This window comes from Chrysemys picta, chromosome 22 (assembly GCF_011386835.1).
Source record: "Chrysemys picta bellii isolate R12L10 chromosome 22, ASM1138683v2, whole genome shotgun sequence".
Taxonomy (NCBI): domain Eukaryota; kingdom Metazoa; phylum Chordata; order Testudines; family Emydidae; genus Chrysemys; species Chrysemys picta.
Window position 1 is genome coordinate 5,862,515 of NC_088812.1, and position 15,325 is coordinate 5,877,839.

Here is a 15,325-nt window from a genome sequence, read left to right on the forward strand (position 1 = left end):
CTACCGCGGAATAAAGGCTGTGAATGTGTTGAGTTTTGAAGAGGGACTGGCTGTTTCTCTGGGGAACGACAATGCCTGGAGCTGTGCTAGTTAATGGACAATAATTCTGGGAGGGAGGGAAAAGCTCCCACGTCAGGGCTTAAACCGACTTCCAACTATTAAAGACCAGGAGGAGACCTTCATGGGGGCAGATTATCGCTCGGCTCTTACAACTTCCTCTGTAGCACCTGTCGCAGATGGGATACCTGGGTAGAGGGGCCTTGGGGCTGACCCAGGCTGGCAATGCCTGTGTGTTCCTCTGTGATAGGAACCTGAGGGGGATTTCTGCCAAGTCCCAGTGTCCCCATCCCTTGGGCAACTCAGCTTCAAACTTGGACCCAAATCTACCCAAATCTTGGCCCCATTGGGGCTTGGCTCATAGAGGCCACAGTGGCTGTTCTGGGGTCGGAAGGTCCCCTTCCCTCTGTAATGTTCACAGCACACACACAGACAGTTAGAAACATCCTCTTGCTGGCAGGCTGCAGCTAAACGCAGGGTTATTCTTAGAGTCCAGAACCCCAGCACACAAGAACCCCAAACAGAGAGAGACAAAGCAGGCTGCTCTTAAAGGCAGACGGGCACAGCTAACCCCACTTTCCTCTAGGCTGGGCTCTTTGGCAGATACACAGCTGAAAACCCCAGATCACATGCTTCTCACCCAAGCCCCCTACTCCGCAAGTTGGTCCAGGAAAGCCCCTTATAGATGTAAAATGAGAGCTTGTGATGCTAACACATTTTTCAATACACCATATTCTCAAGTGGCCATTCCTCTGCCAGAGCATCCTAGAGTGGCCTGAGCGTAGCTGAGAATCAGGCCTGTGTTTGTTAAGCTTCCAGGGGCCTGATCACCTCAGTCCCGTCACCCAGCTCAGTACAGGTGGGTGATACAGGAACATCTCCCTGCCAGGACTGTACAGAGCATCTCCTCTTGTGTTGCAGATATTGACGAGTGTCAGGGCCACGCAAACTGCACCAATGTGCCTGGAAGTTACTCCTGCCGCTGCATCGATGGCTACGAGTCCAGCTATGGGAAAGCCAAGTTCACACACGCGAGTGAGAACACCTGCCAGGGTGAGCTCTCCCCTGGCCCCCACTTGCTGAGACCCCCACCTCACGTGCCCACTCCCAGCAAGGGGCCGCACTGGGGCTGATGCCGGCTTTGGCAGTGGCCTGAGGCTGTCAGCAAGGCTGTGATGAGATGTGACCCTCACCTGCTCCTGCAGAGCATGGGGCCAGGCACACCCCTGTGCTCGGTGCTTGGAAGGGGAATAAACAGACCCACAGAGCAAACTCCTTGTGCTGCAGAGATGTGCTGGGGAGAGGGGAGGGGACCCTCGCTGGCCCCAGCACGCAGCATCTGGGCTGCTAGTGTCCCCCTGAGCCTGGGCAGAGGTCTCGTGTCTGGGCCATGTAAATAGCACAGTGCGCTCCGCCCCCTCTGGGCCCTGGGGAGGAGAGAATAGCCACAGCACAGTGTGCCCCAGCCATGCCACCGATCCTCCCCCATGAGTCCTGGGTGGCAGGGAATAGCTGCAGTGCTGGGCACCCTGGCTCAGCCCCTACATCAGCTGGGGGGTTGTGTGGGGTCCCACCGGTGAGTGCTGGGGGGCGGTTCCCCCCTCCCCCCAAGCCTGGGAGCCAGGGGAGCAAAGAACACTAGGGATAGGTCACTCCACTTCCCACAGAAAGTGGCCTGTCCCGCTCCCCCGCCCATTGCCCACAGAGGCCTGGGGTCAGCCCCCCCTCCTGTCGAGGCCTGGGGCAGGGCCCCACACAGCCCCCCCGTGGAGGCCTGGGGACAGCCTCCCCACTCACCCCCACAGAGGCCTGGGGCGGGGCCCCATACAGTCCCCCCGTGCGGGGGCTGTGTAGGGCACCAAAAGAGCTAGGGACAGCCCTGCTCCCTGGAGTAACTGCGGACCCCACACAAACTGAACCAATGTGGCTGGGAGTTACTAGTGCACCTGTGTCGATGGCTACAAGCCCAGCTCTGGGAAAACTTCACGCACGCGAGTGAGAACACCTGCCAGGGTGAGCTCTCCCCTGGCCCCCACTGCACCCTGCTCAGTCCCCCCCGTCCCGCATACACACACCCCAGGGCTCATTCCAGGCCTGGTGCTGCGCCAGACACTGCTGCCGGCTTCAGCAAAGGCACCTGATCCACTCACCAGGGCTGTGATCAGCCGTGACCCTGAACTGCTGCCCCAGCGCGTGGGGGCCAGGATCTCCCCTGCCTCGGTGTTTGGATTGGGAATAAACCCCCAGGTTTGCAGAGAAGCACCAGGGAGATGGGTGGGGAGCTTCGCTGTCCCCAGCACACAGAATCCAGGCTGCTAGTGCCCCCGAGCCTGGGAAGGGGCCTCGTGGATGGTCCACATACAGCACAGTGCGCTCTGCCCCCTATGGGCCCTGGGGAGCAGGGAATAGCCCCAGTGCAGGGCACCCCGGCCACGCCCCCAATCTGCCCCATCCCTCAGGGCTGGGAGCGGAGCCTTTTCCAGCCCCACACTGACAGGGAGCCCCCTGGATGGGAGGGTGTTTCCTAGGGGGCCATTATGCCCCCTTAGGCGGCCAGGACGGCCTGACCGGAGAAGGGGCCGGGGCGCTCCAGGCCCTTGTTTGCGACGTTCAGCCGGTAGTTAGAGCTTGTATCAAGTCCTAGCCGGCCGTTCCCATGGAAACCGCCCTTTACACCCCCGTTTGGGGGGTGCAGAGCACCGGGCCCGTCGAACTGGGAGAACTCAGGAGCCCATTCGTTCAAACGCTTCCCCTGGCAGAGACCTCGCCCAGCCGTTCCTGTGCCCAGCCCCCGGCCGCGTGGGATAACCCCAGCCAGTGTCCTGGGGCGGGTCTAGGCACAAGGAGAAATCAGCACCGCAGGTATCTCAGCCAGTGCCCCGGGGATTGTCCGGGGAGAGCTGGTATCGGGAGCCGTGCGGAGAATCCCTAGGGCTTGTCCCCGGGGGGAATTGATGGTGATCGCTGTTCTCTTTGGAAGTCCATTGATTATTCCAGACCAGAGTATCCGAATGGGGAGCTATTCCACAGGAGCTGTTACCATCAATTTCCCCATGGACTTAAGCCCCTAGAGACACCCAATCTCAGAGCTCCCTGCAACTCGGAGCGAGTTTGGAAGCCTCTGGACACCCGTGTGCCTGAGGGAGGAGAGCTCTGACCACACCACCGAGAACCCAGCGCATGGTGCCCCTTTTCCAGCAGACAGAGCGTCGGAGCTGGGGAAAGCGCTTTGGAGCAGCGGCTGTGCTGAGGCTGGTTGTGTGTACAGCGCCTGGCACCACGGGGCCCTTGCTGCAGCGCTACCCACTATAAAGATCCCAATGGAACCAGCACGGGTGGATAAGGACGCTGGAAGCTCCGTTCCCATCCCGCATGGACTCTTGGAAGCCTTCGGGGGCTGAACTCGATTGTACGTCATTTCCGGAATAAAGCAGGTTCTGGAAACACGGAGCCGCCTTGGTGCTGTCAGGAGAACCCGCGAGTGTCGCAGGGTGGAGGGGCGGAGGAGGCAGCACTTGGCAGGATGCAGCCGGTCGGTTCTTACAGGGTCAGTCTGCACCGGGAGCAGCTCAGTCAATGAAGAGGCAAAATGGTGGCGCCGGCCAGGCTGAGACACAAGTCACGCTGGCACTTGCACAGCACAGACGGGATCAGAGCTGGGGCCCATCTAGCCTGGTATCCCGGCTCCAACGGGCCAGAGCCAGATGCTGCAGAGGACGGTGGAAGAGCCCTGCAGTGGCAGCCGGGGGATAATCTGCCCTCACTTCCTGTCTCTAATACTCAGCTGGGCTGAAGCCCCACAGCAGGAAGTTTTCTCTCTCTTCCCGAATGTCTGTGGCCTTTAACTATGATCACTCTGGCTGTTCTCATCATCCGTAGGAATGTCCAGTCGCTCCTTGAAACTTGCTAAATTCTTGACCTCAGTGACTCCTGTGGTGGGGAGTTCCACAGGCTAATCGCACATTGCACGAAACAGCCTTTCCTGGGCTCAGTTTCGAATTTCCCCTCTTCTCACTTCCCTGACTGGCCCTTGCTCTCATGTTACGAGGTGGGGAGAACGGAAGTTCCCCATCTCCCTTCTCTATCCCCGTCAGTCATTTATAGACTCTTAACATGTCCCCTCTTACGTTCACTCTCAGGTGACAGTACCAGTCTTTTCAGTCTCTCTCCATAGAGGGTTTTCCCAGGACCCTGATCATTCTCATTGCCTGTCTCTGAACCCCTCTGGTTCTGCACTGTCCTGTGTGCAAGGGGGAGCCCTGGGCAGCTCATGGGTTGCAGAGGAGGTCACCCCATTGACTGATATCCAGGCATTAGACTAGCCCTCATGTTATTCTCTAGCCCCTTCCTCTAAAGCAGCTCCCCATTTGTCCCTTCCAGGGGCAGGCGGCTCATTCAGGCATTGCCGTCTGCACTGATATTGCGGCACTGGGCATTGCCAGATCCGCTTGGTAGCTTTAGCAAGCAGCAGGCGCGTGTCCTGGCAGGGCTGCTTTTCCCTTCCCAGCTGGAGCGGCTCATTCCGGACAATAGCCAACTCGCTCCCAGTCGCTGACCCAGTAACTGAACTCCTGGCTCTAACCAGCCCCGTTCCCCAGAGCACGGTGCATTTCGGACGCCTGGATTATCCCCCAGCAGCATCACCGCAATGCCCAAGGTACAGCTCCTAGATCAGCCTGACCTAGTGCTTTCTCCCTCCTTGCAGACATTGACGAGTGCCGGCGAAACACCACAATCTGTGAGCCCCACGGGAACTGCATCAACATGCCAGGGCTTTTTGGGCAGCCTGGCTCACGGTTTGGGGCTTTTATTGATTGCTTGGCGTTGGCGATGCTTTTAATTCCCGGCCACTGAGCTGACCCAGGATCTCTGAAACTAACCCGCATACATGGATGATGAAACTAACCAGGTTGCCCTGAGGTCTCGCTCTTTCTCTGCGCCACACCCGGGCAGTGTCTGTTCTGACTCCCAGCCTGTCTTACACATTGGAAACTGAGCCCTGGGACTGAAGATCACCATGTCTCTTGCCATGGTGCTTAATTCCACCGCGGCACCAGCGTAGGGCATTGGGGATGTCATTAGAAGCTGCAACATCCCCCCAAACTTGCAGCTGCAATCAGAGCCCAAGATGCTCTTTCGTAGCAGAGCTTTGAAGTGGGGGCAGGTCAGGTCTTTGCAAAGCAAACTGGGCTGAGACGGAGCCGAGGACTCTGTGTTGGATCAACCTTTAATACAGCTTGGGCTCAAAAAGCCCATTAGAATCTGGAACCCCATTAACCGAACCCTCAGCAACTGCTAAGGCTGGGGAAGGAGCTTTCATCACAAAGGAACCAGCTTGGGTCATTTAGTAGGAATCAAACCCAGGACCTGTGTGCTGAAAGCTCAACTGCTGGAGCTAAGGGAGTAACTCCATTTGTTGGTCATTATAGCAGGCTGTTATCTAGTTATGGGAACCAGCCACTAGAGCAGGACAAACTTGCTCTTTCCTTGTTCGGTGGCTCAGCGGCCTTTGCTAGCGGCTGGCAAATACAAGCCCCCTCACAGGCATGGCATAGGCCTGTTGCCTTCGAAGAGGTTTAACAATGGAGCAAAAAGCTTCCTGCCAAAGGAACAAGGGATTTTATCCAGCTCTGATGCACTCCCGGTCGTGAGTCAGGAGACACAAAGCTCCTCTCAGTGAGGGAGAGCAGAAGGTAAAATCTGCCTGGTGAGGCAGGGGAGACACATTCTTGGCCTTCTCTGGCGGAAACAAGCTGAAAGAGACAGGTCTAGTGGGTTGGGTGTGAGATTGGAACTGAGGCGACTTGAGTTCTAGTCCCAGCTCTGTCACTGCTGGGTGTCCTTGGGCAATTCCCTGCCTCAGTTTTCTCTCCCACCTCTTGTCTATTTACACTAGAAGCTCTTTATGGCAGTGTGTGTGCAGCGCGCTGGGTGCTGCCTTTATGCAAATAACGACCGAGGGGAAGGGGCGTAGCGGGAAATAGCAAAACGCTGTCACGGGAAAGAGAGAGAAGGGGAGTCTGAGACAGAGCTGCTGGAACACGGCCCAAGGGAATGCTCTGTGAGTGCTCTTGACTGTCCCCGCTGATTGACTTGTTTGCTGATGTCCAGGCGAAGGGGATTTTAGCCAGAAGGATTTCAGTGAGAAGCAAAAGCATTATGAATAAATATCAGGGAGAGCTTAGTTTTCTTCTGTGATTCTGCCCCTACGTCCTCAGGAAGGGTCGCCACCCATCTGTCCCCAGGGATGGTGACTGATAAGCCACTGCGGATCTGAACGCCAGGGGGAGTCAGCAGAACAGCTCTGCATGCTGATCCAAACCTGCTCATTAACCAGCCGACCCTTTGGCTGTTTGGAAAGCTAAATGTCTGTGATTTTATTGGCAAACTGTTTGCTCTGAAAATTTGTCAGTGATGTTGTAAATTGGTTGCCTTGGTCCCATGGTCTTTCTCTGCTTCCTGATTGGACAGCTGAAATGTTGGGTTAATAAACAGGCAAATGTCGATTTCCAGCACTTATTCCTGGCTGGGATTTCCGGGAGAATCAGTCACGGCCATTTCCGCAGCCGCTCAACCGCTTCCCCCAACCCGCAGGAATGACTGACGATGCGCCCATCCCCCATGCATCGCCACCAACTCAGTGCTTCTGTATGTGAAATGGTCACATGGACGGGGTCCCTCCTGTGTCTGAACCCTAGGAGTGGAAGGCTGAGCCTCATGGCTCTCACCTTCTCCCAGCCCAGCCTGTCTGTCCACCAGGGTGTTTCCTGTTGTCTCGGAGCCATAGCCACCAGTGTGCCCAGGTGTGGCTTGGGGAGCAGAGCAGGGACCGTGCCAGGGCCAGGCCGGGGTGAGACTGATCTGCGCTGGAGTAAGGTTGGGGCGTGGGTGAGCAGGGCTGCCAGGGGCCAGGCATCTCTACCCTAGGGTTGCCAACTGTCTAATCACACAAACCCAAACACCTTTCCCCGCCCATTCTCTGAGGCCCCACCCCACCTACTGCATCCCTCTCCCTCCGCCTCTCTCCCTTGCTCGCTTTCTCCCATCTTCACTCACATTTACCAGGCTGGGGTAGGGAGTTGAGGTATGGGAGAGGGTGCAGGCTCCAGGCTGATCCTGGGGAAGGGGGCTGGGGTGCAGTTGGGAGTATGGGGTGCAGGCTCTGGGAGGGAGTTTCAGTGCGGGAGGGAACTTAGGGCTGGGGTAGGGGGCTGGAGTGCAGGCTACAGATGGAGGCTCAGGTCTGCGGCAGGGGATTGCGGTGCAGAGGGGTGCGGGATGCAGACTCTGGGAAGGAGTTTGGGTGCGGGAGGAAGCTCAGGGCTCAGGTAGGGGGTTGGAGTTTGGGAGGGGGTGTGGGCTCTGGGAAGGGGCTCAGGGCTGGGGCAGGGTGTTGGGGTGTGGGAAGGGGTGAAGGGTGTGGGCTCCAGCCAGGTGGCGCTTACCTCGGGCAGCTCCTGGTTGGCTGTGCAGTGGTGCTAAGGCAGGAAGTAGCCGGTAGGTTCCTGCTGCCCCTGGAGGGTGGGGCATGGGTCTTCCCGCGAATCAAATGTTCGCGGGAAGCAGGGGAGGGGGCGGAGTTGGGGCGGGGACTTTGGGGAAGGGGTGGAGTTGGGTCATGGGCGGGGCTGGGGCGGGGCCAGGGCCCCGTGGAGTGTCCTCTTTTTGGACACTCAAAATATGGTAACCCTAGTAAAGGTGCGTCTCCCCAGCGGGCAGAGGTGTCTGTACCCAGCAGGTCTCTCTGCAGAGAAGATGGAAACACGTCTAGAAGCCTTGGAGACAGGAGCACGAGGGAGGGGAGAGAGACAGAGTGAGACGGGGGGAAGGGAGGGAGTTTTGTAGCAGCCGCATGTTAAACTCTTGGCAGTGCAGGACTGGCATGTGGACAGAGAGCAGCCATCGGGACTGGGAAGAGAAGGGGATTTTCACCCAGGCAGGAGTGAGTTGATATGAAAATCTGATATGAAAGCTCTAACGTCTGCTCCTCTCTTCCCATTGTTCCAAGTCCCCAGCATTAACTCCAGCGCTGAGTTTGAGAGAATCAAAGAGACGTGCAGGAATTTCTCTCTGCAGGTACGTTCGAACCCATCATTCATTTGTCGGGAATTTGGCCTTGTGTTTTGTACCACCAATATGGAAATTCCCAAACAAAAACCTTTGCTGTTGGTATTACGGAGACCCCTGTAAACCCCATCCAAGATCAGGGCAATACTGTGTTTGTTCCTTTCCGCGCTGGGATTCGATCCTTCTCATCCTACTAGGCACAGTAGAGTGGAAGAATTACTTCTCGTGTCTTGCTTACAATGTTTCTGCTAATACATCCCAGAATGAGGTTCGCTTTTTTTGCAACAGCATTACAATGTTGACTCATATTGAGCTTGTGGTCCATTATGACCCCCAGATCCTTTTCTGCAATACTCCTTCCTAGACATTCATTTCCCATTTTGTATGTGTGCAACTGATTGTTCCTTTCTAAATGGAGAACTTCGTATTTGTCTTTTTTTAATTTCATCCTATTTACATCAGACCATTTTCCAGTTTGTCAGGATAACTTTCAATTGTATTCCTATCCTCCAAAGCACTTGCAACCCCTCCCAGCTTGGTATCGTCCGCAAACCTTATAAGTGTCCTCTCTATGCCATTATCTAAATCATTGATGACGATATTGAACAGAACCAGACCCAGCACTGATCCCTGCGGGACCCCACTCGATATCCCCTTCCAGCTTGACTGTGAACCACTGATAACTACACTCTACGAACGGTTTTCCAACTAGTTATGCACCTACCTTAGAGTGGATCCATATAGGTTGTATTTCCCTAGTTTGTTTATGAGGTCACGTGGGACAGTGTCAAAAGCCTCACTAACGTCAAGATATACCATGTCTACCGCTTCCCCCCATCCACAAGGTTTGTTACCCTGCCAAAGAAAGCTATCAGGTTGATTTCACAGGATTTGTTCTTGAGAAATCCATGCTGACTGTTACTTATCACCTTATTATCTTCTAGGTGTTTGCAAATTGTTATCAAACTTTATAAAACTTCTGTAGCTTTGCTAGTGGCTGGTCCCAGACTTACACGCTCAGTGTCTTCCAGCAGGAGAGCATTGAATCTACAGACCATATACTCTGATTTCTTCTGGTGATTTTCATGCTGTTTCTTTCCAATATGCATCTCCATGTCTCTCTGCGTGTTCTTTCACTTCCTCTTTCCTCTCTCTCCACGAGCACTATGTCATCTGCAAAAGGCATGTGCCGGGGGCCACTCTCTGGCTGCTTTCTGTCAATTCATCCAGCACCGACATGAACAAAAAGGGATTAGTCCCAAGCCTTGATGAATTCCAGCTGTTACTAGAAACTGTTCCCTTTCGCCACATGAACCTCGCGCTGTGGCAACAGCACCATCGTACATGTCCTGGACACGTCTCATATAAAAGCTTTATTCACTCAATGAGGGGTGTCAGGATCAGGCATTAGGCAAACACCAATGTCGGTCGCCCTTCAGCGCCTGCAGAACTCACCCTCTGCCCTGGGTCTCTCTGCAGGGAAAGCGGAGCGGCAGAAGCAGCAGTTTTTCCTCTTTCTTTAATTCGACCTTAGAGATTTTGATGTCCACCTGCGGAGACGGGAGTGCGGCATTATCACTGGAGGTGAGAGGCTCCGTCCCTGGAATGTGCCCTGCAGACTAGTGCCCCTGCGTGTGCCCCAGAGCCCTGTGTGGTGCTGTGCTGGGTTAGGAGTCTCACTGGATTGTGGGGGAGGGAGACGTGTAGATACTCTTCAGACAAGATCTATGCCCTCCACTGCTGTGGGGAGTGGGGGTGCACCCTCTAGTGGTGTTTGTCTGTGTCTGTGTGCACACGCCCTCTAGTGGTGCGAGTGCACGTTTGTGGTTTGTCCACCCACATGCGCCCTCTAGTGTTCAGAACAGAGGTGCTATACTGCTAACAGTTAATGGGGATTCTCCTTCAGCTCATCTGTCAGTGACCTGAGTTTTTCAGGCAGCAGGATCTGGGCTGTATTCCTGCCCTGACAGACATTTCTGAGCAGCTGCTGGATGGAGCATAGAGACAGCCTAGGAAGCCGTGGGCTTCTGACAATGTTGTTCCCTGGCATCTGTAATGGAGGGATGGGGGAACAGGAGCGAAGAAGGAAGGACAAAGGGTTCTAGTCCCACTTGGCTTCAGGTCCCATTGGAGCCCCAAGTCAGCCTCAGTGGATCCCCTTTGTAAAGGGCTCCCACTCTGAGAGCACTGCAGCCCCCTGAACTGGTATTGACTGTGATGCCCGATGCCCCCTGGAAACACATGGGACATGGCACCTGAACCCCCAGACTCCTCGCTCCCAGGGCTTTTACTTTCCTGTCCCCAGAACGTGACTCTCCGTTTCAGTGCCCTCCTGAACAGCACCTCCTTCTGGGATGGCGGAGACAAGAGGGACGTGGTGTCGGCCGTGACGGTCCTGCTGCAGAGCGTGGAACTGGCCACGCTGGCCACTGCGCTCCGGTCTCCAGGGTGGACAACACAGAATGTGACGACAGAGTCTATGGGTGAGGGGGGACGTGTGGCTCTTGGCGCCACCTGCTGGGTGCCGTGAGATATGGGATTATACACTGTGCCCCAAATCCACTGGAAGTTAGAGCCTATATACCATTGTGGATGTGAGCCTGTGTTCAGTACAGACACAGACCAGCACTGCCCCTGCCCCAGGAAATATAACCCAGCCCCGCCAGTGCCCCCAGGAGCAACAGCAATGCCCGAGAAGGGTTTAAATGTAATATTTGGCATTCCAGCACTAGGGGCTGCCACGCTGAGCCAGGCGCCTCCCCCCACGCTCACTACTCTCCCTGCTGGGGATGCAGGATCCCCAGGGAGACAGAGACAGAATGGGGGGAGAGGATATGGGGGGCTGATTAATGGAACTCAGGGAGGTTCCAAACTTCCCACTCCCATAGTGCGGAAGAGCCCTGAAGCCCCCCTGGCTCCATGTGGAGTGGGAGGGGGGTGGATCTGGCCCACAATGGACAGATTCCCAGGGAAGGGGTTTCACAGTGAGGGGCTCTGTCATTCCTCACCTCCACCCCCCTGCAGCTATCCAGACGCGGCTCATCACAGGGAACTGCAGCCACCAGAGCAAAGACTTCACGCTGACCGCTCACGAGGAGACGATGGACATGGACTGTGATACAGTCACCGGGGCAGCCACACAAGGTACCATCCTGGGGATGGAGACACCCAGGGCCCAAACCACTGCACAGAGAGGTTCCTGCCTGTCCCACAGCTTGAGCCCCGAGCAGTGAGGAGTTGGGGGCAGAGGGGAGACGGCTCATGAGAGGGACTCTGGTATGAAGTGGGCCCAGAGAATGGAAAGGGCAGGGACGGCCTGGTCTAGCCAGACCCCCAAATGGAGATGTGGGGACCAGGGTAACGTGTACCTCAGCTGCCATATTCAGGGCCCCGAATCCTCCAGCACCAGGGGAAGCTCATCCCTGGCCAGCCCCTCTCCTGGTCTCACTGAGAAAAACTGATTCTTCATCTCTGCATCCTGCAGCTCGACGTTTCCAGCCGGACGCGTTCCTGGGGGCTCCGAGGGAGGAGGTAGCACAGTCCAGTGGTTAAACCTTAAGAGTTGTGGCCAGGATCCTGGGTTCCATTCCCAGATCTGCCCCAGACTCACTGTGACCCCTGGGCACCCGGCCGGCTCATCTTTGCCATAGCGTCCCCAGCTCCCTAACGAGGGATCATCTCCTCTCCCAGCAGGTTTGGGGGCTGCTGCTTTTATTTCCTACTCCACCCTGAACTCCATCATCAGTGCGAGACGTCTCAGCGAGGGAAATCTACCGGCTGGTGGGAAGCTGGAGAAGAGTCATCTCAACTCCAGGGTGGTGAGTGGGGCCGTCGGAGACGGGAGACCCATTAACCTCTCCAGACCTGCAAACTTCACCCTGAGCCACAGACAGGTGCGTGAAGGAAGAGCCTCTCGCTTTGCTCCATATCTAGGGCTCCAGAGGGGCCTATAGACGGCACCATCTCCTGCCGGGCATTTGGACCGTGCTGCCTTTCTGGCTATCGATGGTCCTGAGAAGAGGAGGCCTCCTTATTCCTGATGAGTTGGGGCTGTTTTCCTGGAGGAGGTTCCCGGGGGTCACATCACGACACATGGCTGTGCAAAGTGCTCTAGGGTAACAGCTCCGCCTAGATCAGCCCTGAGCCGGAATAACTGGAAAGCCGCTTTCTGTAGAGATTGGGGTTCAGGGAATCAGCATGAAACACTTTGATACAGTAATGAAGTGGTTAGGGTGCATATGTGTATGTGTGCACACGGCACTGCCCTCTGCTGGATGCAGTCAGAACTGCTCAGCCATGTGCCACGTTCCTTATAGTGCTAACAGCTAGCAAGGATTTATTTCCCTTTTGCTCCAATAGCAGGGCCTGTGCTTTTGGAGCAGTGGGTTCTCCGTTCTCTCTCCGCTGTCACCGGGATGGCCCCAGTGGGCACTGGGGGCTGCATGGGGAGAGCCGTGGAGCTGTAGGTGGCCTTGGGTTTGCTATAGACATGTGATAACAGAAATGACGTTCCGTGGTCCCATGAGGATGAGGATGATTCTGTTGTATTTCCAGGTCAAAAAAGAGGAGGAAGAGGCTCTCTGCGTCTACTGGAAAGTAGTGGCCGAGAGCGGCAGCTGGTCTCCGGACGGCTGCACCACCGTGCACATAAACAGCACTCACACCAACTGCAGCTGTGACCATCTCTCCAGATTCACCATCCTAATGGCTCCCACCACAGTGACGGTATCTCACCATGAGACTCAGATCACAGCGCAGGACCCTGAGCTCCACACTCAGCCGTGGGCAAAGTTCTCCCGGGAGCGACTGGAGGCTTTGCTTGGGAAAAGGCTGAGTCGGAGCCGAGGGGGCTGGGCTGGGCTCACTGTTTATTCTCCCTTTGCTGTGTTACAGGAGAGTGAGCCACTGACCATCATCACCTACGTGGGACTGACCCTCTCCCTGCCGTGCCTCTTCCTCGCCATCCTCACCTTCCTCCTGTGCCGCTCCATCCGCAACGTCAGCACCTCCCTCCACCTGCAGCTCTGCCTCTGCCTCTTTCTGGCTGACCTGCTCTTCCTCACTGTGGTTACCCCCATCGGCAGTGAGGTACGGCCCGACTCTCCCCTGCTCTGTTCCTCCATTCTCAGGAGGGCTGGGGTGTGTGGATTTGAACCCCTTTGTGCTTCCTGGATTCTGGGCTGTGCAGGACACGGGGAATTCCTGGGGGAATGTTTCCACCCCCTGTTAGGCCCCTTCACACTGGCACAGGGTCTGAGTGTCCCCAACCCGTGGAGGTCAGCCAGTTCTATCCCTATGTCAGAATCTCCCTATGTTGAGATTTCCCTCCTAAGTGACTTGCCCATGGTCACCCAGAGACTTTGTGGTAGGGCTGGGAACAGAACATGGATCCCCTGAGCCCTGCTCCCCTGCTGTAACCACTAATCTCTGCTCCCTTCCCACATGAGCAATGTGCACCCGCAGGACCCTCCATAGACCGAGGAACCTGCCGTCTCTGGGTCACGGAGTGCTATAACTGGAGAGCTGTGCTAACAAGAATCCCGGTGTGACCCCCCAGGCAGGTCTTCCCCATACTCAGCATTTCCCTTCCCCACCGCAGTGTCCCTGGGCTCTCTGTCTCCCCCAGGTGGGGTGTGCTGTCATTGCTGGGCTCCTACACTACCTCTTCCTGGCCTGCTTCTCCTGGATGTTCCTGGAGGGGCTGCACCTCTTCCTCACCGTCAGGAACCTGAAGGTCATGAATTACACCAGCGCCAGCCGGTTCAAGAAGAGATTCATGTACCCGTTCGGCTACGGATTCCCAGCCCTGGTGGTGGCTATTTCTGCAGCGGTGAATCCTGATGGCTACGGAACTTCCAAACAGTACGTGCAGCGCCCATCCCGAAGGGGAGCTGGGATGTGGCTTCCATGCGCTTGTCCAGCTCACCCCAGGTCTGACTTGAACCTAGATTTCCCTGCTCACCCTGCCTGGGAGCTGAATGTCCCCCTGGGACCCTTCCCATCCCCAGGGACACTAAGCTGGCCCGAGCGCTGTAGTTGAGTTGCCCACCTGTCAGACATCTACATTTCTCAACCAACGGATGATGCGGAAGAACAAGCCAGAAAGATCCCAGCTTGACTCCCATGTCCCAGGCTGGGTTTGTGGGGTTGTAATCCCATTAAAGTCACCTTCTTCTTCCTTCCTGCTTGTAGATGCTGGCTCAGCCAGGTCAGAGGTTTTCATTGGAGCTTCCTGGGTCCAGTCTGTGCCATAATCCTGGTGGGTACCTCACAGAACCACAGGGCCCCATTATCCTCTCACCTCTGCGACCCCTTTGATTTCAGTGAAGCAGGGAGGAGAATGCGGCCCATAAAACACAAGGAAAGACCCAGTTAGCTCCCACCTGGATCATCTGCTGTGGTCAATCCCTTTGCTGTATCACCGGGCCTACAGCCTTTACTCAGGCACAGCTCCCATGGACGTCAGTAGGAGTTTTGCCAAGTGAAGACAGAAGAGTTTGGTCTTGTCCAGTGAATGAGGAAGGGAGGGGACTATACTCTGGAGTCGTTTTTGTAGTGGCAGAAACAAATGTCCCTATGTATTCCTCCCTACCCCCTGGGGAAGTTGGGGGCGGGGGGGGGTTGTAACAGCCTGAAAGTGGCAGGAAGTATTCTAGAGGCAGGATTTGGAATCTTTGAGCCAGATCCTGCTCTCAGTTACCAGTGTAAACCCGAAATAACTCCTGACTCCACTGGAGAGGCTCCATATTTAATTCTGAGCAACATCTAGCCTCTGTGATCCCATTGATCCATCTCAGCCCTGGCTGTGCTGTCAGCTCCACGCATGGGGAGGGACCGAGAGCTGCCAGGAGATATTACAGGAGAGGGGATGATTCCCATAGGAAATGAGCAGTCCCCGGTTCTGCAGTGTTCGGATCAGTCTCCTGGGATCGTTCTCTGCCTCTGCTGGAGTCACCGGCCCCGGATGGGATGTTTTACAGGAAATATTTCCCAATGTTCCCACAGATAAATATAACGTTCTTTGCGCTGACACTGTGGATCCTGAGAAACAAACTCTCCTCCCTCAATGCAGATGTGTCCACCCTCAAAAACCACAGGTGAGATGGCAACAAAACAGTCCTGGAGGGTCAGATTCCTTGGTATCGAACGTCCTTGGTACCGGGAGGAAGTGAGGGATTGCAGGAGGGGAACACATATCTAG

At 55.8% G+C, this 15,325-nt stretch overlaps 1 protein-coding gene across 2 annotated transcripts in view; it reads left to right on the forward strand.

Moving 5' to 3' along the window:
- Positions 1–15,325, forward strand: part of LOC122172854 (adhesion G protein-coupled receptor E3-like) — a 53,530-nt gene that overhangs the window by 35,746 nt on the left and 2,459 nt on the right. Inside the window, exons 1-8 of one of the 2 annotated variants that reach the window (XM_065576117.1) lie at positions 10,162–10,607; positions 11,149–11,268; positions 11,815–12,017; positions 12,679–12,849; positions 13,018–13,212; positions 13,751–13,986; positions 14,317–14,383; positions 15,130–15,221. In XM_065576117.1, the coding sequence (XP_065432189.1) occupies positions 10,349–10,607; positions 11,149–11,268; positions 11,815–12,017; positions 12,679–12,849; positions 13,018–13,212; positions 13,751–13,986; positions 14,317–14,383; positions 15,130–15,221 (1,343 nt within the window). In that variant the 5' untranslated portion in view covers positions 10,162–10,348. Of the gene's footprint in view, positions 1–10,161; positions 10,608–11,148; positions 11,269–11,814; positions 12,018–12,678; positions 12,850–13,017; positions 13,213–13,750; positions 13,987–14,316; positions 14,384–15,129; positions 15,222–15,325 lie in introns of those variants that run through there. The other variant, XM_065576116.1, reaches the window with a different exon arrangement.